This window comes from Epinephelus fuscoguttatus, linkage group LG1 (assembly GCF_011397635.1).
Source record: "Epinephelus fuscoguttatus linkage group LG1, E.fuscoguttatus.final_Chr_v1".
In the NCBI taxonomy this organism is placed as follows: domain Eukaryota; kingdom Metazoa; phylum Chordata; class Actinopteri; order Perciformes; family Serranidae; genus Epinephelus; species Epinephelus fuscoguttatus.
Genome location: NC_064752.1, coordinates 26,416,317 through 26,436,280, shown reverse-complemented (window position 1 = coordinate 26,436,280; position 19,964 = coordinate 26,416,317). Strand labels below are relative to the sequence as shown.

Below are 19,964 nucleotides of genomic sequence, written 5' to 3'. Positions count from 1 at the left end.
AACAACCCAGCAAATCATACAAAAAAGCTCCATAGACAGGCATGTGAGAGACGATGGTGGTGATGTGTTTGGAAAGTGAAACAAGACCAGGTGGTGCCACAGTGGTCACGTCAAACTGCTGCGTAATGAAAACACAACACACACACTCACATTAACCAGCAGCTTTATGCGTCACACAGCAGTGCCACAATAAACGCAGTATATGTTGAATAAGCGATGGAGGATGGAGGACAGCCCGGTGCGCCTCACCTGTATCACTGACTCCAGTTTGTTGGAGTCGGTGTCGGGGCTCTCCGCCGCGCTCATCGCAGCAGAGATCTAAGATCCTCCGGAGAGCAGGATTAACTCCGAGTGAACGCGACGTCTCCACAGACTGACCTGTCGTCTCTTTGCCTTTCAGCAGGTGCGATAAAGAGGACAAGTTGACAGCCAGGAGCTGGTTATGTGTCTGAATGTGTCGGAACTGACAAAAGTTTGGCTGCAGAGGAGCAGAGTGTGTGACCCGTCCTGTCGCCTCCTCCTCCGGTACAGGCAGGCAGAGATTGAGGACAGCAGGATTAACAGGGTTTAAGATTCACACCCCTGCACCTCCTCCACCTCTACTCCACTCTCACTGCGCGCATTCACAACCCTCCACACCACCGCTATTCAACTGCACTACAAAAAGGAGTAAAAAACTTTAATAGCCCTATGAGACACCATGCAAGGGATAAAACCCAAACATATTTTGACCATCAGTTTTTTAATGTTGCAAGAGTATTATTTAATTCATTGATTTTTAAAGTAAAATGTAGGCTACAATAGATGAGGTTGGTTGGGGTCAACATTTTTACAAATAATTCTGTACAAAGATCATATTCTTCATTATTTATGATGGCAGGTGTTCTCAATGTGCAGTAGTTCAAAGTTGCAAAATAACTTTAATCTTGCATCCAGTTATGTGAGACGGTTGCTATGCTTCCAATCCCACTGAGAATCAACAGCCCACAAGCTTTACCTGCAGGGTCCCATTTACCCAAAAGTTGGCCTCACATGCCCCCCAGCTTAAGGCCTTTGCACACTGAATTTTTTTTTTTTGTCCAAAATTGTTGCACCTCTAAAAATAAATACTACCACTGAGTCCGAAACTTTAGTCCGCCATTTAAGTTTTTGGAACAGGTTTGATTTTCTGCATTTGTTGCATCTGCCAGAAGCTTTTAGAGACATTTGACCAAGAATCAGTGGAGAAGATGTGGCCGTGTCAAGAGGAAGGGGTGCACAGTATCATTTCAGACCTCAGATAACTCACGTCCAGCAGGTCAGATAGTATTATTCAGGTGGATGATGATGACGACTATTGTAGCGACTGCAGGAAACAAACTAAAAGTCGCTGAGAGGCTGAGGCCGGGCCTGGTTTACTTGTCTGGCACACCAACAAAAAATATTCACTGAGATCCAAAATACGTTAAATTAATGTACTAGTGAAAAAGAATCAACTTATTGTAACATGCACAAGCTTCAAAATAATCACAGCGAACAAAAGAAAGGGGTTGTTCCCTGTCATGAATCTACAGAGAATTACTGTACACCAGCAGCTTCCCTTGGCTTGACAGAGATTTACGGTGAGTTTAGCTCATTGCTTAACCGTCCAGCCCGCAACTCCACTGTTTCGGTCCACTTTCACAGCTCTCATGAGGCCCGTTTCCACTGAAGAAGTTCCTGGTACTATTTGGGGGGCAGTAACTACTACAGGAACTTCCTCTCGCTCGGCCCTCTCAACTGCCGTGTCTTCACTGTGAGAGCGGAGTAGGAGGAAGGTTCCTGTAAAGTTCTGGATGTGATGTAATCGTTGCGAGACCATTTACCGGGCGACGTAGGGACGCCGTTAGCTGATAGCCCTTAGCGGTGTCTGTAATAACTCACTAAATGGCCCTTGAAAAAAAAAAATCCAGCGGATGTCTTAGTTACAACATGATTGAGCTAACTGGAGTAGTTTCATGTCGTATCCGACAACGGGAGGCTTTTAACAGATGACCTCCTGATGTTAGCCTGCTGTTAGCTGTCCCTGTCAGCAGCAGCCACTGATGCTTTCTAGACATTGTGATTTCCCAGAACTGAATAAATACCACACATAGCAACACAAAACTGCTTTGCTAGCTCAATCATGTTGTAACTAAGATATCCGCTGGAAAAAATATTTTTTTCACGGCTAGAGGTTTTTTTTTTACATGGCGGAGAAAGCTATATGAACGAGCTAATCCTCGTCTGCTGAGTTTTAAAAATGCCGGCTATTTTGTTGCTTTCTGTTGACATCACATCCCTCCTTGAGTATATCCAATCAGCACCAAGTAATCCCCAAGCCCCAGCCAGGAGTCTTTTGGGCCCGTTCTGAGTACCTACCCCGAGGCAGGGACTTGTTTAGCCCCCGTAAAAGTTCTGGAACTCTGTCCTTCGGGGGTGGTTCCTGCGGTGGAGACACGCACCAACGGCCCTGGCCCCGTAAAATTACCCCGAAGTTCCTGCCAGGTGGAAACGGGCCTATAGTGTCGTCTTTAGCAGCAGGCAGGTTTTCAGTGTAAAAAGCTGTAAAGTCCACTGTAGACTCCCTGCTCAGCACCAAACAGCTCACTGACACAGTTAGAGACCAGCTAGTGAACACAGTGGAGGATTTAGTGGCTAAAGAGTCAGATCTTTCCCTCAGGAGTTGGTAGAGACCAAGCACAGAGCTAAAAGAGAGCACTAATATTGGACTTACATTCACCAGCTGAAACAGAAACATGATTTCAGCTGTAACTGATCTGTGAATAAGCAACTGCTTGCTAAAAAGTTCCAATTTGTGTTTGTATTGAACCATGAATGTATCAGTGAATGTGTGTGAGCTACGGTTTGTCAGAATAGCAAGACTAGTGAAGATATTTTCTGCCAATAATGATACCAAACAATACCCCCAACAAATGTGGCAGGCATTTTTTATTTCCTTTGACATTTTACAGACCAAGCAAGTAACTGAGGAAACATACTGCAAATTAATCAATAATGAAAATAACTTTTAGCTTCAGCCCTAAAAATGTGACGTTCCACCTGACCCCGTTCTCCCCTACTACTGAAACACCACTGCACCATTAACCACAACTGCCTAAAACCATAAAATGCTTTAAAACACTTTTAAATACAATGATCTCACACTAAACACTGAGTACTTCACAGATTACTCTTCATGAGAAGTCTGTGGTCATGTGAGTGTAAAATTATGGCCCAAGCATTAAACATGAGGGGGTCTGCACTCAGTGTTTGGATTGTCATAGTTACAGACAAAAGGGTCATTGTGTCACTACCAGACCCCCAGCCTAGCCTTGACACACACACACACACACACACACAGTACTTCTACACTTGTGAGGAACCTCAGTATGGTTTCAAGAGTTTAAACATGTCAGGAAATAAGAATAAATGTTCACGTTTCAGGACTCACAGCAGGTTTACAGTTACTTGGTGCATCTATACTGATAATAATGAATTACAGACATGCTGTTGATACTGGGGGGTTTCTCTTTAAGAGTTTTAGCATTAAACATTTTATAAATTGTCCACAGAAGTCACTGTCTCATGATGATTACAGAAGAACTGCTAAACTTAGACTGCATGTTATCTGTCTAACTGAATGTTGCATGACTTTAATCAGAACCATGAAGACATAAGCTTTTAGTTGACTCAGTTTAAACTGCATTAACATCTGTAGCGACCCCAGCTGGCCTGTTAGGAGATGACTGGCACTGATTTCACAGTGAGTACATCTGAGAAACACACCTGTTGATCTTTCATCTTCCACGGGCCAAACCACACCTGAGTGCGACCCAAACTGATGACTCCTCATTCTTCATCTTCATTTGAACAGCCTCAACCAGTTGATCTGACCATAAATTAACTACTGAATAAACAGTCAGGTCCTCAACTGCTTCCTCTTCCTCTCCTTTTCATGCTTCAACACCTCATTTGGTGAACACATGAATAGAACATCCTCTTTATTTTAGCACACATCCAAAATGCATCCAAAAAGACACGCCCAAGTTTTCAAAAGTCTCAGTGAGGAGTTGGAGGCGGGAGGAGGAAGGAGAGGAGGAGGAGGAGGAGGGGGGTTATACATTAAACTGAGCAGCAGCAGCAGCATCTGATCAAATCAAACTGATCGTAAATAGTTTTCCAGCAGCACAGACTGAGATCTGGACACAAACACGCTGCTATGGAAACAAGCTCCTGCATGTGAAACGCATTTTGTATCGTGAGTGCTGTGTTCGCGGTGGAAACATCCACTTCCCTGTTTGCTTCATATTCTCACCTCGACAGATCGGTGTGATGAGTCTTATCCTGCCGTCCCTGCATTCTCCTGAGCTGGCTGTAGTGTTTCAGAGCCAGAAACAGACCCCATTCACAGCAGTTATAAATGTACCATCAGCTGCAGGCAGGCTGAGTCGCCTTCAACTGAAATCTCCTCCATGCTTTTTCCGGGGAGGGACTTCCAGTTCAGCAGCAGCAGCAGCCTGAGGTCTGTTTACAGCTCTGTGTGTATACATGATGGTCTGCTGTCATCATGTGGTCATCGTCTCATCTGTCTAAATGTTTCCAGTGAAATCTATCAGTAAACACTGTTTGTTTGTTTCGGACAGATGGTTCAGAATAAATCCAAAAATAGTCCAAAAATCACACAATACCAAATAATAATACCTTTATGATGAATTTTGTGGTGAATTAGAAATTTTCTAAATGAAGCTCCAAACAGCTTGATGGATCCTAGAATTTATGGCCATAACTGCTCTTACATTATAACTCAAATTTGCCTCGTTAATTTGGCTAAGATTTGGTGATTACTATAAGTCCTCAAAAACAGATAAATAAATTTTCAAAGTTGTACCTCTAATTATTATTATTATTATTTACAGAAAACAGTTATAAAATGTAAAAGTGATCAAATCTAAAACTTTGAATTAATATGACAAAATCATTGTGTGTATCACTATTGATGAATTTAAAATACTGTACAATAAATTCAATAAAACCTACATTTAACTACATTTATATGACATTTAAATGGGATATTCTTAAGTTAAAGGTCAAGTGCATAGGTTAAGTAGCTTCTAGCTGTGAGGTAGCTGTGTGCCAAGTGTGTAGGAGAAATATGTTGACCAACGTGATGATGCAAATGGCCCCACCTAGAGCCAGTGTCTGGTTTGTCCATTCTGAGCTACCATAAAAACAACATGGCGGGCTCCATGGAAGAGGACCCGCTCCACATGTAAATAAAAACAGTTCATTTTAAGGTAACGAAAACAGTTGTTGGTTTCAGGTAATTATACACTAATGAAAACATAGTCTTAAATAATATATTGCATTTGGTTAGGCTTATTTAATATTATTTACCAAAAATATTTTTGGTATTTCAAAGTATGGAAAAGATGGAAAGCGGGCAGTTGTCAAGCTCTCCCTGTTCAATACATTGACATGATCAACTTCAGAACAATATAGATATATATGTTGACGGTATATAGTTACGATACATATTTTATTGTTAAGATATACATTTTAATTTTTATATCTTAAGTACTAGTGTTAAACATGGTAGAATAATGCAGATTTATTTTTATTTTAATGCGCATTTCATTTTTACTTTTTTTTATTGCTTTATATTTACACACTTTTATTTCATACTCTTATTCTTACTTATAATTCTCTATTCTTTACACTGGAGCGACTGTAATGAATCATAATTTCCCCTTGGGGCTCAATAAAGTATTTCTAATGCTGATTCTGATGAAAGAACTTGAAAACAACATGGTTACATTTCTTTAATGAACTTCAATTTGCCTAACTGGGAAAAACACTGATTGTGACCGAATATTAAAAACAATCCTGTTAGATTATGTTGCTGAGAACACTGAGGAGGAGGTACACTGCAGCTGTGAAGAGAAATGTGTAACATGAGTTGAGGACAACACCTCTGTACAATCTCACAAGCAGACTGGTTCACTAATAAAAGTCAAAACAAGACTCACTGAAATATACTGTTTATTTACAAGAAGACATAGGTTTACATTTTATACATTTTAGATCTTTTTCAGAAAGGCACTTAATCAAATACTCGATGCAAATTAGCGACAAGATTGAGGAAGTATCTATTTGGTAAAAGGCACATATTTAAAAGCAACGACACACGAGGTAAAGACATATGAGGGGCGTACACAAACACATACATGAACGAAACATGTTCAAACTCTGAATGACAGACGAAATGGCCATCATGACTTATTCTTTCCCAAACACCATGATTAAAAAAAATCTGGGTATTTCTTGTGAATATTTAAGAGGTTTAATGTAAAACTAAATCAGAAAATATCAATATAAGCTTTGCAAAAATCTCCTAAAACAAAAACTAGGAAACAAAACTAAACCCACACACATACTGGTACAACATTAAACAAAACGTGGATACTTCAATGGGTAAACTAACTTTCCCAAAATGGTAAAAACAACCTTGAGATGAGTGGTGCTGGTGTACTGAGATAACTGTACTACAGGAGCGCGATGTAAAGATGAGGAACACTATCGAATCTGATTCTGGAGAGATTTACGGTGACAAGGAAATGAAACTAGAACATTTGATTTAAGGCAGTGGAGAAACGTTCTTATGTGGTTAGTGTAACTACACCATCTCTGCCTTCAACCATCAACATGCTCACTGGTCTTCAGGAAACTCCAACAGTGACAGTTTAAGGGTCACCTGACGTTTAAGAATCAAAGAAAGATCCAACTTCATGGCGGAGTGTGAGAAAAGGATCTGACTGTAGAAAATATGTACATGTTTACTGTTTGTTCCTCCAGAGTGTGTTGGTCAGCGGGCTATAGTTTACATGAACATATCCTTTACAGAACAAGTGCAGCCAGAACAAATAAGTTCGCTAACAGTTCCTCTCTTTTAGTTTCTTTTCGCCACAATCGTCCTGTCCATGGAATGTGTGGAACCTGAGTGTGTGCATGTTTTCTCACCACTCAACTAAACTGCACCCATCCTGATGATTTGACAGCATCTTTACTGGAGCTGTGGAGGAGAGTGGGGGGTGAAAGGGTGGGAGATGAACGTGTGATGATGATGAATTCAAAAACAATCATGTTGCATGAGCACAGCTGTGACAGATGGACAGGATGGATCACTACACAGACAAAAATACAGGTGACACTTTGTGTAAGACTTACTTGGAGCCTGCAGATGTGAAATCTCCCCACACGTCGGCGCTGGGTTGGGCTGCAGGGGCGGGGGAGCCAAAATCTAAAAGAGTGGCTGGATACGGAGAAAAATAATTATGGAGAGCAGAAATAATATTTACATCATGTGAAGATGCTTAAAAATAGGGTTGCACCGATACCACTATTTTCAGACCAAGTACTTACATTTGGATACTTACTAAATACTGCCATTACAGTTCTAACAATGACTTTAAAAACTCTTTATTTTCTTACCTCTCAGAGGAGTAAACCATTAGTTTAGAGCAGGGGTGTCAAACTCATTTTAGCTCATGGGCCACATACAGCCAAATTTCATTTAACTGAGCCGGACAAGTAAAAACATTTCATAATAACCTTTAAATAACAACATTCAATTGGTACCATTCACGACTTTTCACAGTGGAAAAAAGCGCACCGCACTGAACTCTACCGTACTGTACTGCTTGGTGGAAAGCTTTAGACTTCACTATAGTGCATTAATATTAGGTGAGCAAAGTCATCCAGTGGGCTGGGCTGGACTTAGTGGGTCGTGCTGGGCTTTGAAGCCAATTTTACATCGTGGCCAAATGTGAAATAACAACCTCTGGGTCCATCACTTATTGGCATGGGGCCCAAAAACATTTTTTCCCCATAGACTTGTATTGTGAAAGAGACGTCTGTTAATCAATGGATACATTTTTTGTAGCGTCACAACCCCTGCAAAATGACTCATTTTACTATTGAGATCTGATCCATTTGTTTGATAGCATTTCAAACTTCTCAAAGAGCCGCACAACTAAATCATTTTATCCCCATTAAGGGTGGAGGAGGGCTAAACCTGCCTCTATCGCGCTTGCTCTTTGGGCACAACAATGCGGCAGATCTGAGTAATTTCATACCGCACAAATCAAGATTTCTGGATGCCACTGTGTCAGAGTGGTTTTACAAGTATGATTAAAACTACATGAGCACAGTATCGGACCAATATCCAATACTGGCTTTGGTATTGGTGCATCCCTATCTAAAAACTTCTGATCAATCAAAAGCACGGTGATCACCAGTGTTAGTTTCTGCAGTTGGTACTGTCTGCTGTGCCACAGGAGGCGGTATGACACCTCCAACCTTGACACCTGGTGGAGGAGGGAGTAGACCGCCACCCATGGGCCGTGGTTTGGCAGCACCTGCATCCTTCTTCTTGATGTTCTGTAATAAACAGAGTTATGATGTTTCTGAACGTCTTGAATGTTAAACTAGTGGCTATTTTCTGCATAGAATCTGCCATCATCGTCCAATTATTTATTCATCATTTTAGTAACTCCTTTACATCTGTCGTATTGGAGCTGAATGACTCACCCCAATGCTGATCTTGATAGTCTGTCCCTCTTTGAAGCTCAGGTCCAGTTTGGGTGCTGCGCTCTGAGAAGCTTCCTGTTTTGCGATTTCGCCTTCTTGTTTCACCCACCTTTAGAAACAGAGTTTGACAATCATGGTGGATAGAGTCAAACTGGGTCACTGCAGTAGCAAGATACAAATAAGAAAGCACCACTCCTGTATTGTAAGTATACTGTAGGTGTGACTAACTCCATCTAAAAAAGTTTTGTGTGAGAGTCTGAGTGTGTGTGTGTACCTCTTTTACACTAACTTAGAATGAAGACAAAATAATGATATGAATGATGGACCAATGTGCACTACTATCTATCCACAAAGCAAATGTGCAAGTATGAGTGTTGTTCACTACATCACATTTAAGCATAAACAGCTACATAAGAGAAGCTAACTTACTTGAAATGGTCTTGTAAAGCTACATTGAAGTCAAATGAGTCTCCACGATCAGCAAAACCCAGACCGATGAAAGCATGACGCCCTTTATGAAGCAATTGTAAAGACAAAAGCACATTACGATACCTTATGCATCATATAATAACACATCAAACATACTTATTCCTGCAGTAGGATATATACAGAAGGGGAGAGTATAGGTCTGTGACTTAGCAACAAATTGATCTTAAAACATTTAGACTTTTTTGGGGTTGTCTTACATTTAAAGACAATATAAATGCTATAAATAGCAACAGATGGCACCTTCATGTAAAAAAAAACTCTTTTAACTTTATCTTCTTTCACTTGCCAACTGCAGTGTGAGACAGACTAAGTGGTGCTGTGAAAGAGCTAAAAACCAGCCAAGTTACCAAGTCTTGTGCCACTATGACATCACTTTAACGATCATGGCGATCAATGATAGTGAGTCATCAAAAAACCTGTATGTATAAATACAATTTTCTAATGTAAAAACAGCAATTCAATCAGGATGCTGATTCTCTTGAAAAGGAAAACTCTATTAAAGGTCTAGTGTGCAGGATTTAGTAACATCTAGCAGTGAGGTTGCAGACTGCAACCAACTGCAACTTCTCCTCTGCGCCAAGGGTGTAGGAGAACTACAATGGCGGACACAAACACATGAAAGGCCCTGTAAAGAGCAAGTGTTCGGTTTGTTCACTCTGGGCTACTGTAGAACGACTTCATGTAAAGGAACCCACTCCGTATGTAGGTAAAATAAAAAAACACAACAACAATTCTTACACTAATTAAAACATAGTTCTGAATAATATATTCAACTTCTGCCAATATGTTCCCCTAAATCCTACACACTGGACCTTTAATCAGACAGGCTAGTTGAATACAGTCCGTCTTTTTTGGTAATTATTTAAAATAAATACCTAAATTAAGAGTTTATATTTCTACTGATATAATGTATTGTTCTATAAATGTGATCATTATATTGAATATATCTTTAGCACAGTATAACTGCTTATGTCTTCTTTTCAAAACATTTTAAAGGAGACATAGGAGTCCCTGGTGAAAATGTCTTACCATTGCCATCTTCTATCCGGATCACAAAATACCTGCTGGAGTCTGTGACTGCTTCGACAACACACCCGGGGTACTGTTCGACTGGAGCTTGAGCAAACAACTCTCCTGTAAAGAACAAATTTACATCAGTGGTGCCTTGGGGTTATTTCCTGTGTTGTAAGTGAGCATTGTGTTGTTGTAAATCTACCACAGCAGCCAATTTCCCTCACGCGGTGGACCATATGTTTTTGAACCACCATCTTGTGCCACCTACATGTGATCCATGTAGCACTAACAAAGCTAACTATGGCAACTAACTACAACAGGATCTGTATTCAGTGCTTGTGAATAGAGCAGACAGGTCAATGAGACAGTCCAACTCTGTTTCATGACTAAACTGGTGAGCATTTCTTGCTAATCAGTTCTGCTCTAAAGTTCAAATTGAGAAACTGATGGCTCACTTTAAACAGTCAGCATTTTACTAGTACTTCCTACTCTGGTACTCATGGAAAGTTCAAAGACTCACCCAAGTGAGTCAGTTCTTCTTGTCTTGCACAAGTACTTGCAGACATAAAAGGTTTCGTAAAAGAGATGTCTGTAAACTGTGTATCTTGGTGACGTTAGTAAAAGGACATACAAAGACTTCATGTGGTGAATTATACACACGTCACATTTATCTGCAAAGAGATGCCAGTTTGTTCACCTGTGTTTCTGTCCTCTAACTTGATGTAGGCCATCTTGCCTTTCGCAGTGATTTTCAACCTGCCGCTCCATGCAGGCTCATCCAGCTTCCAGTCAGCAGCACTAAAAATAAAAAAAACAGGAAACGCACATCTGAGTATGAAAGTGACTGACTCGATCACTGCTTTTACACAGGCAGCTGCAGCTTTCCACAGCAAGAGGAAGTGAAATCGAATGTTTTCAGGAAGACTAAAATGAGACATTCATGTCAAAAGTGATCTCTTTTGTTCTACTGCCTACTGAAGGAAATCAATAGCATAAAAGTACAGAATGGTGCTTATTGGAAAAAGAAAAGTGAATGTGCATTGCTTAAAAAGATGTATGGGCTCCTTTTCATACATCTCATTGGGATTTAAAGTAAAACTGACAAGTAAAAACATGATTACAATACAACAGGTATTATATTCCTGGGTTGTATTTGATTCTTGACAGTCTCAATCCAGTACTGTTCAGAATGAGTAAGCGCTACTTTAATCTTGTTCCACTCCTTGTCTGTCACCAAATAATGCCATATTTAAAAATATGTAAACAGATTTTTCTATAACCAAATTAGCAAGAAACAGATATTCTACATGTAGGTCCAAAGGCAGAAACACAGAGGCTACAGTCAGTGCTTGCCAGCCTGTCCAAACAGATTAAAACACAAGTTACAAATCTGAAAGTGACTTTAGACTCCGATTGTAATTGTATTAGTTAGTTTAATAGGGTTGTCATCTGAGGAACACTGCCAAAATTCAACCATGTTTAACACAGAGCGATGCTGAAATGCTGATACATGCTTTTATCACAAGCCGTTGTTGAAAAAATTTGCATTAACTCAGAACGCTGCAGCCAGAATTTTGACCAACACACACACAAAAAAAGAAAGAAAAAAATTACATCACCTCTCCGCTCATGTCACTGCACTGGCTACTTGTTTATTTTACAACTGATTTTAAAGTCCTTCGCCTTGTATAATCTAGCACATTCATATATTTAGTGACTGTCTTTCATTTTACGTCCCAGCAAGAACCCTCAGATCTTTGACTGCTGTTCTTTTAGAAATTCCTAAAGTCTCCCACAAGAAATCAGGAGAGGCCACTTTCTGTTTTTATGGCTCTAAACTGTGAAACTCCCTCCCCTTAGATGTTATGGCAAACTCCTGTAAAATTTTAAAAAGAAATTAAAGACTTATCTTTTTAAATTGGCTTTCAATTTGGGCTCATTGTGCTGGTATCATTGTTAAAATTTTGTTGTTTGTAACCAAATTGTTTTTGTTTGTTTGCTTTGTTTGGTTTCCTCTTACTTATTGCTCTAACTATATATATATATATATATATATATATATATATACAGTACAGGCCAAAAGTTTGGACACACCTTCTCATTCAATGCGTTTTCTTTATTTTCATATATATATATATATATTATTGTTACTGTTTATTTGCATCTGATCTTGTCTTGTTGAGCACTTTGGGCTGCATCTCTGCATGAAATGTGCTATATAAATAAAGCTATTATTATTTTTATTGCCATCATTAGATTGAATACTATACCCATTTAACAAAACCACCACTGTCCAGTTTAGTAGGTAAAAAGTCACTAATAGTTATCCTTGATTGAGACACAGGTAAACAGATTTTTATTTATCTTCTTCCAAATGTTGAACATATACCTACATACCTTTGCCTTTAGGAAGAGGAGGACATATACTGATACACTAGTTACAGAGCCTTGTTCTATGTGCACACACTTTACATACATGTCTAACTATATTCACGAAGCCAGCACTCACAGCTGTGATGCCCAGTAGGAACATCTGCAGTGAGCAAGGCTATGTCGTACTTCTATTTGTGAGTGCAGAGAATTTCAAAACTTTGATTTTTATTTAGTTTTTGTCAACTTTGCTATGATCAGTGATAAACTGTTGATACTGCGATGGATGAAAACTCCTCCTCGGCGTGTCACACTATGAAGTGACTCCACCTCATGGATGGTTAAGTGCCCCCTGTACAGTCCAGGAAGTCTGGCTAACGTCAAATCATATTGTCATAAATTTATTCCGACAAATATTTCGGCACACGGTGCATTGAACTACCTACAGTTTAACAACAGTTTATGCATTTGTCGTTGAATTAATCGTCACGCAAACTCCAATCCACTGACTCTCCGTGGACACTTAGCTAGTTAACAGCGAGCATACTATAAACCCCTGCATCCATTATCGGACATGAGCCCTGACATTTTAAACTTTTCAGACGTAACAGCAGCAATGTTCTATTTCCGTATGTCTTTCACAATTAAAGTTAACTTTTCAAATGACAGCATGTGTAAGCTTAAGTCGCAGTTGGTAAACTGTTTGTTGACAGAGTCTGGATCATGGTGTCCCATTACAGTGAGCTGCACGGTAAAATTGCAGCGGCGAGTTCGTGTTTGGAAATTATGCTAACATTATTAGCGCACATAGCTACTAACCAGCTAACTATGTCTGTTTATCTAAATCTTTATGAGTTACTGTCTGCATGGGCTGTAACTGTCGACGAAATAAAGAAAAGTAACAACATTTTAACAACTATCTGTCCGATAATGGATGCATATCCGTTGCATTAGCTTGTTGACGGACACTTGACTCGCAGTCATTAGCCTCGTCAGTTACAGCCGTTACTGCTCTCTGGGCTCAACTTACCGATATCCACGGTTAGAAGCTCGCGGCGGGATCCGGTACACATGGACTTCGGGCTTTACACAGAGCATAGACTCATATGTGTTGTCTTCTGCCATTTTGTCAAGTTTCACTAACTATCAGAGCCGACTTCCGACTTTCAATGGACACCACTGCTGGAGCTCAACCAGACAAGATCCCAGAGCGAGCCGCGGTGCTCGAACCAAACGGCTCCCCCTGTGGTCGGAGGAGGAAATGCTCAGATCTGCAGTAAAAAGTCAGGGTCAGGGTGTTAACAGGTAGCAGTGACTGAGGCCAAATAAAATGCTTTTTAAGACGTTTTCAAGATCATTTTTAACCAAATTTGGACTTTTTTGGAAAAATATAAAGGCATATTGTAAACATGTGGTCCCATGCAAAGGTAGGTTTGATATAGGAATGTGATTAGACTAAGTTTTATCACAGGTATATGTAAACTATCAAATGTTTGGCAGATATATAGATACGGGAAGGTTGTGTTAGGGGAGTGCATATTTGTTTTGTAACACTGGGTGGTACTTGGATTGTAAATTAACTGGGTTGTAAATAAAATTGTGAATTTGTTGAAATAATATATGTGTTAGAAGAAGAAATGTAAGAGAGGAGAAGGAGCATAGAAGTTCTACCTACTCCTTTTTGGACACTGTTGTCTTTGTCTTGTTTTTTATTTTGGTTTGAAATAAAGTCAATCATTTATTCAGGGTCAGTGGTAGATTTAAAGATTTGTAGCATCAGATATGTAGACTTTCACACAGAAGAGCGTGACTCATTTGGACAAAACCAAACCAACCCTGACATTGATATTTAATTGTTACCACTACATTGAAGTAACTGACAGCTATTCATCTAACAAATACAAGAAATGAAAAAGAGAATGAAAAAATGAAATGTTTGTGGCAAATACAAATACACAGATTCAAATTTAAGACCATTTACGACCTTTAAGGCCAAATATTATATATAAAACTACATATTAGACATTTTAAGACTTTTAAAGCACCTGCAGACACCTTGCATGCAAGCATAATCAGAAAAACTAACGTATAATTCACCTGTAAAAAATGTAATCAATCAATGTGCAATGATTCTTTCGTAAGTGTCTTTATATTAACCATATTTAGTTTATTGCCATCTGTATCGCTGCAAATGATTTCATCCAACTTCCTGCTCAAGAATCACGTTACACAATAAATGACACAAACATACACCAAGTTTGAGGTGTGTTTATTAAAGGGTATTCAAATTTCATTTGTGTTTTTCAAGTTTCAAAACAACAATGACATCAAATCAGCCTCAGAGTACACAGGTGGCTGTGAGTGACTCAAACAAAGCTTCATGTGTAGATCACATAGATACAGGATGGACTTTTGCTTTTAATTATAAATTTAAAATGATGAGAAATCTATTTAAATTCAATAATTGGACCTGATCCCTTAGAACAGTGTATTGAGAGTAGAGTGAATACTATCTCTATTCAGATGTTAGAGCTGTGATGGACAACTTATACTGCTGTCATCGAACAACAAAAGAAAACTTCAATTCCCTGACATTAGTGAAAGATGTCCTCCTCTCACCCTGAATAGTTTTATTATCTTTGAATGATACATGAGATTGGAATAATTGGTTCAAATACAGCTGTTTTTAGTCATAATGATAAGTTTACTGCTGGGTAGAAGCAAGTTGTTTAATTCACCGTTAATCATAGTTTTTAAATTCAGTATTTCTTGTGAATATTTCCAGTCAATGATTTTACTGACACTGGAAATTGTCAAAGCACAGCCATGGAACGCCCCTGTAAGAAAAGCATTATTGCACCCTCACTGAGTGTGATTTTGCATTTGCCTAACACTCTTGTAGCTATAAACTGTGCCTCAATGACATAGGGTTTATTCGGTAAAATAAGTAACCTATCACAAGTGCACAAGAAGCTCAAGATAACCAAGCACTACCCACTGTAAAGTGTACGTATGTAAGCAGGGACCGTTTGTCTTTAAGGCATACAAGTGTCAACGGGTAAGAAAGCTGTTGCAGTAACTATCAGTACCAGTAACTCATTGGATGAGATTATCAATACCATGGTTTGCAAACTTTTCAATCGGCTGCAAACAAGCAAACAATGGAGTAAAATCCACTTGATGACATTCATCTAAACCAGGCAGTGGGTTTTGGCTTTGTTTTAAAGGACACTGATTAAAAGATGAGACATCTAATATTTTTGTGATCATTTTTAATCATCCTCCACGCCGGGCCTCACATACTTACTTCTGAAAAATTTGCAAACCATAATCGGAATAATGCAATCAGTCAATATGCTTCAACTGGTGCAAAAACAAATCCTCTTTTCTGGACAGATGCAGTACAGTTGACTGTAAGCGAAGTTCCAACGTAGCCATTCTGATTAGAAACAGCAAGGCAACACACACTGGGACATTTATGCACAATAACTTAGAGTTTCAATTCATGAATAGGTCTGACTTTGATAAAATTTAACATGACACTACCTAGAAGGTTTCCTATGCAGGCTACATCATCTAATCTCTGATACACTACTGATCTCCTGACTTAAACATACTATGTCAAGAAACAATGTCAACTCTTTAAAACCAAAGATGAAACAACACACAGCACATGTAATTAGGCAATATGTAAAAAATAATCCAGGGAGTAAATTCATCTTTATTGCTTGAATAAGCTTAGATTTAGTGACATTCTGTCCTTCCGATCTATAATCTTTGGCCACAGGCTGTGTGCCCACCGGGCATTTCTTTCATAGCCACCAGTGCCAAACAGAGGCCTGTGGACTGTGGAAAGTGCTGGTCTGGGCCTCTGCCATTGCTATGCAACTACAGTATAATGACACACTTCTGAGCACAGTGCGCATTAACTCAAAGTGTTAGATCGGTTTGACTTTCTCTCACCTCGCACTCAAGCTGCTAAACACACAGTAAACTCTCGGCACTGTAAAGCACTTAATTTCCACTGAACCCGACAAACTGAGGCAGCCTCCCGGTGGACACCCAGCCATGATCCACGCTCCATCAGTGGAAAGGCCAACTTGTTCACTTGCGCCTCTCCGGGGAATCCCCACAGACCCACGAGCTCTCCTTTTTCTCCCTGAAGAGACGGACACCTGATGCCCTGGCGCTCGGCCGGCCAATCATACTTAAAATCATAGGGCACCTCATGGTACTTCAAAGTATCACAGTGTGTAGGGATGTGAGGCAAACGCCTGTTCACAGTGTGGAACAGAAGGGGTTTCAGATCTTTGGCTGATCTCTGCCAGCCCCTTGCTGCATTCCACAGAAGGAAAAGACAAGGTGAAAGGCAAAGACCATGCCAGTAAGCAGAGTAGAGAGAGGGTGGAGAAGTTCATTCCAATCCATGCTACGTCTTCATATTTCTAATGTCTGTCAAATTTTGTGTCACCCCACCACTCTGCTCTTCATACCACACACAACCCCTTTAACTGCCACCCTTTATGCCCTCTCAGGGAGACAGATGATTCCTTGCAACAAGTATCTCCTGTTTATCTGCAGAGTCGGAAGCCTGGGGTGCCATCTGGGCCAGTGGGCTGGCGGATCACGTGATTGTTTGGACGAACTGGGTCTGATGGTTGCTGCCCGCTCATACGAGCTGGCCTAATGACATGAAGAGAAATGAATACAATTTAATAACAAAGTTTTTCATTTCTAGGTGTTTTCACTACTGTGCACATTCATCGTTCTGCTTTGTTGTAATGTCTCACCTGTCCTGGCATGGATTGTCCTGAGGCGTATCATCTGAAGACGCACTACCCAAAATCCTTTTACGGGCTTCTGCGTACTCTGCCTCCCGCTGGGCCAAAGACTTCATCTGCTGAGAGGGACGAGTTGAGGATGCGAGGTTTCCTGCAGTACCATTATTTGTAGGACGTTTCAGAATACGAATTTGTGGTGGTGGTGCTGCAGGCAGAGAGTCATCCTGGATCACAATAGCAGTTCGGACAGGTGAGCCACCCAAACCCAAGCTGGACTTCCTATATAGGAAAAAACACAGTGAGAGGAATAAAATTACAGGGAAATACTTAGAATCTATAGACTAATTTGATTCATTTTCTCTCTACTTACTTTGCCTCCTGATTTATTTTCAGTTTAGCTTCAAGTCGTCTCTCTATTTCCTGAGGAGAAAAACATATTTATTATATTTGTATTACTGTTTAACAAGTTAATTACCTGTTTCATTGACCTGTATAGTAAATATGTTCAAGAGATCTCAATTTCTAAGTTGCTGACTGGTTGCTGGAATCAAAAATACATGCTTTTGAAAGATATTATGATGTAGGTCAATCATTACAAATCCTAATCCCTACGATGTAGATACTCTGCCCCCTCACATGGAGCGTCCCCCAAAATCCAACTACATTTGTTAAGGAATTGAGTTGTTTTTATTGCAACTGTGCATCTGCTTTGCCTTTGACACTATGGCATTTATTCTGATAAGAAACTGGAGTCTGGGATTAAATCAGTATTTATGAGCAGTATCATCTAAGTTTTTGTATTTCCTCTGTTAACAGGATGGAAGGTGTGTGATTGAAATGTGATTTATTACAAAATGTGCATTATATACATTGTTACACAGAAGTTAAATTTCAAATTAGTGTAAAAAGAAATACAAACTGTATACATATCTCAGTATCAGATCATATCAACACATTGCCAGCTGTTGGACTGCAATTTGCTCATAGTAAGGATGAGTGGATAAAAAGATTTGGCAGCTCAACTATTACATCAGATTGATATCCGTAATAATCTACAGTTATGAAAGTATTTTTTTAGCCACTTAATGTAATGAGAGCATGAAATCTGATTACAAGGGATAGATTAAAAACATTACAGCAATAGGACTGTCTTCACAGATCATTTTTAATCGTTTGCCACAATCAAATCAAACTGGTTCAATCTATCAACACATGGTAGAAAAAAATCTGTTGGATGCATTTGCTTATTCTCTAAATATATTGTTTCAAAGACTCTTCACATACACTGTTATGGTGCTGTGATGATTCAGTGCAGCTTGTCATTTCCGCAATGGGCGGGTCTAAGAAAATGGGGGAAATATAGGAAAAAGTGTACTTTTTAAAAATTAAGTTTTCTTTGTGGATTATTATTTGGGATTTCCACACATCATACAGTTATTTTGTTGGGGAAATAAAATGACGCGAAGCCAGACTCAGTTCCGTTTCATTATGGGACAGTGAGGCCTGTAAGACTCAATCAGGAAGACGAGATGATTTCTTTGATGAGGGAACGAGCCTGAATAAAAAACATGTTTTTATGAGGTATTCAAGCCCCAGACACATTCAGCGTATCTCGGTTTCTTGCTAAGTGACTGGCAAACTAAAATCAAGTTTTAATTTTGTTTGAAATGATGTTTAAACAACGTTGCTGTATCTCACCCCGCTGTCCGCTGCCTCTTCCCAGCTCTCTGCAACCTCTTCATCCTCCATGTTTAACACAACTGCTGGCTGGTTACCTCTTCGGCTCCACCGGCTAACTATCTCCCATCCGCGCAGAGGGCATGGGACTGTGGGCAGAGCTCACGCAGACCCGCGGGGAGCTCAATCCCACGAGTTTTTGCGATCAGATGAAGACTGAATAAACAGATTCACAACCCGTCGCTTGGCCGCGTGTTAGCCTGCTAGCTTAGTGCTCTACTGAGGGCAATCCCCCCCTGGCTGCTGCTGCCTGCTACTTTAAATTTGGCGTAACGTCCACCTCGGTAAATCAACCGGCCACTGGTGTTGTCCACACGCCGCCCAGACGGAAAAAACACTGCGTGGACACGATAGTTTTAGGTTGTTGACAGTTGTATTAGCTAGAGTTTAACCCTTGAGCAGTGCCTCTCAAGTTTAACCGTTAAAACACGAAGGGAAATGACGTTAATAGCGTTAGCTGAGGTAGCGTCAACTTGCTAGCTTCCAATAACACAGCTAACCGGCAACATAAAGTGATTTAAATGTAGGTTAAAACGTGACGACGCAAATTTAACTGCCTAACGCTTTATGTCCGTCACTACATAGTGAGAAATAAACTCACTTCACCACAGAGTCGTTGTTTTTAGGTGAATAAAGCACTGAGAGTTAGACGAAGATATCTGTGTTGACTATGGTGAAGGGAAGTGCTGCGTTCAGGTCTTGTGAGAGGCACCGACAGATACAGTACTGTTTTCACGTAGGTCACTAGTCAAAAATTGCAATACATTACCATACATAAACACCCAAAGTGAAATCATTTTCAGAATAGGACTATGATCATAATTTATTTGGAGTATCATCTGTAAATTTGCAGAGATTAGCAATATACCAATCTTTATAGTTTTGTAGACCAGCAGTCGAATGTGGAAATTGACGGTAGTTACGTGAACGCAACGCTTTCAAAATAACCGAAGAAATACTTTTATTAAATATTAATGGATTTTGATC

At 39.8% G+C, this 19,964-nt stretch overlaps 3 protein-coding genes across 8 annotated transcripts in view; all 3 read right to left on the bottom strand.

Annotated features, from left to right (window-relative positions):
* The window catches only part of LOC125887278 (rootletin-like), a 28,809-nt gene extending 24,305 nt beyond the window's left edge, over positions 1-4,504 (bottom strand). For 2 of the 6 annotated variants that reach the window (XM_049574008.1, XM_049574000.1), the window contains exon 1: positions 4,316-4,504. Coding sequence is in view for 4 of the 6 variants with exons in the window: in XM_049573985.1 (XP_049429942.1) it covers positions 250-306 (57 nt within the window). In the remaining 2 variants the exon portion in view is untranslated. Of the gene's footprint in view, positions 1-249; positions 3,749-3,786 lie in introns of those variants that run through there. The other 4 variants (XM_049573978.1, XM_049573989.1, XM_049573985.1 and 1 more) reach the window with 3 other exon arrangements.
* Positions 4,505-6,022: 1,518 nt separating this feature from the next.
* On the bottom strand, positions 6,023-13,671 carry necap2 (NECAP endocytosis associated 2). The gene is made up of 8 exons (XM_049585951.1): positions 13,490-13,671; positions 10,787-10,887; positions 10,105-10,209; positions 9,016-9,097; positions 8,587-8,695; positions 8,292-8,436; positions 7,225-7,309; positions 6,023-7,069 (listed from the first exon to the last, which is right to left on the bottom strand). The coding sequence occupies exons 1-8, from the start codon at positions 13,582-13,584 to the stop codon at positions 7,021-7,023; spliced, it is 771 nt and encodes a 256-aa protein (XP_049441908.1). The 5' UTR covers positions 13,585-13,671; the 3' UTR covers positions 6,023-7,020.
* Positions 13,672-14,713: 1,042 nt separating this feature from the next.
* On the bottom strand, positions 14,714-19,670 carry LOC125893098 (SUZ domain-containing protein 1-like). Its single transcript, XM_049583596.1, has 4 exons — positions 18,939-19,670; positions 17,611-17,660; positions 17,250-17,519; positions 14,714-17,142 (listed from the first exon to the last, which is right to left on the bottom strand). Exons 1-4 carry the CDS (start codon positions 18,987-18,989, stop codon positions 17,031-17,033), a joined length of 483 nt encoding a protein of 160 aa, XP_049439553.1. The 5' UTR covers positions 18,990-19,670; the 3' UTR covers positions 14,714-17,030.
* Positions 19,671-19,964: the final 294 nt, after the last annotated feature.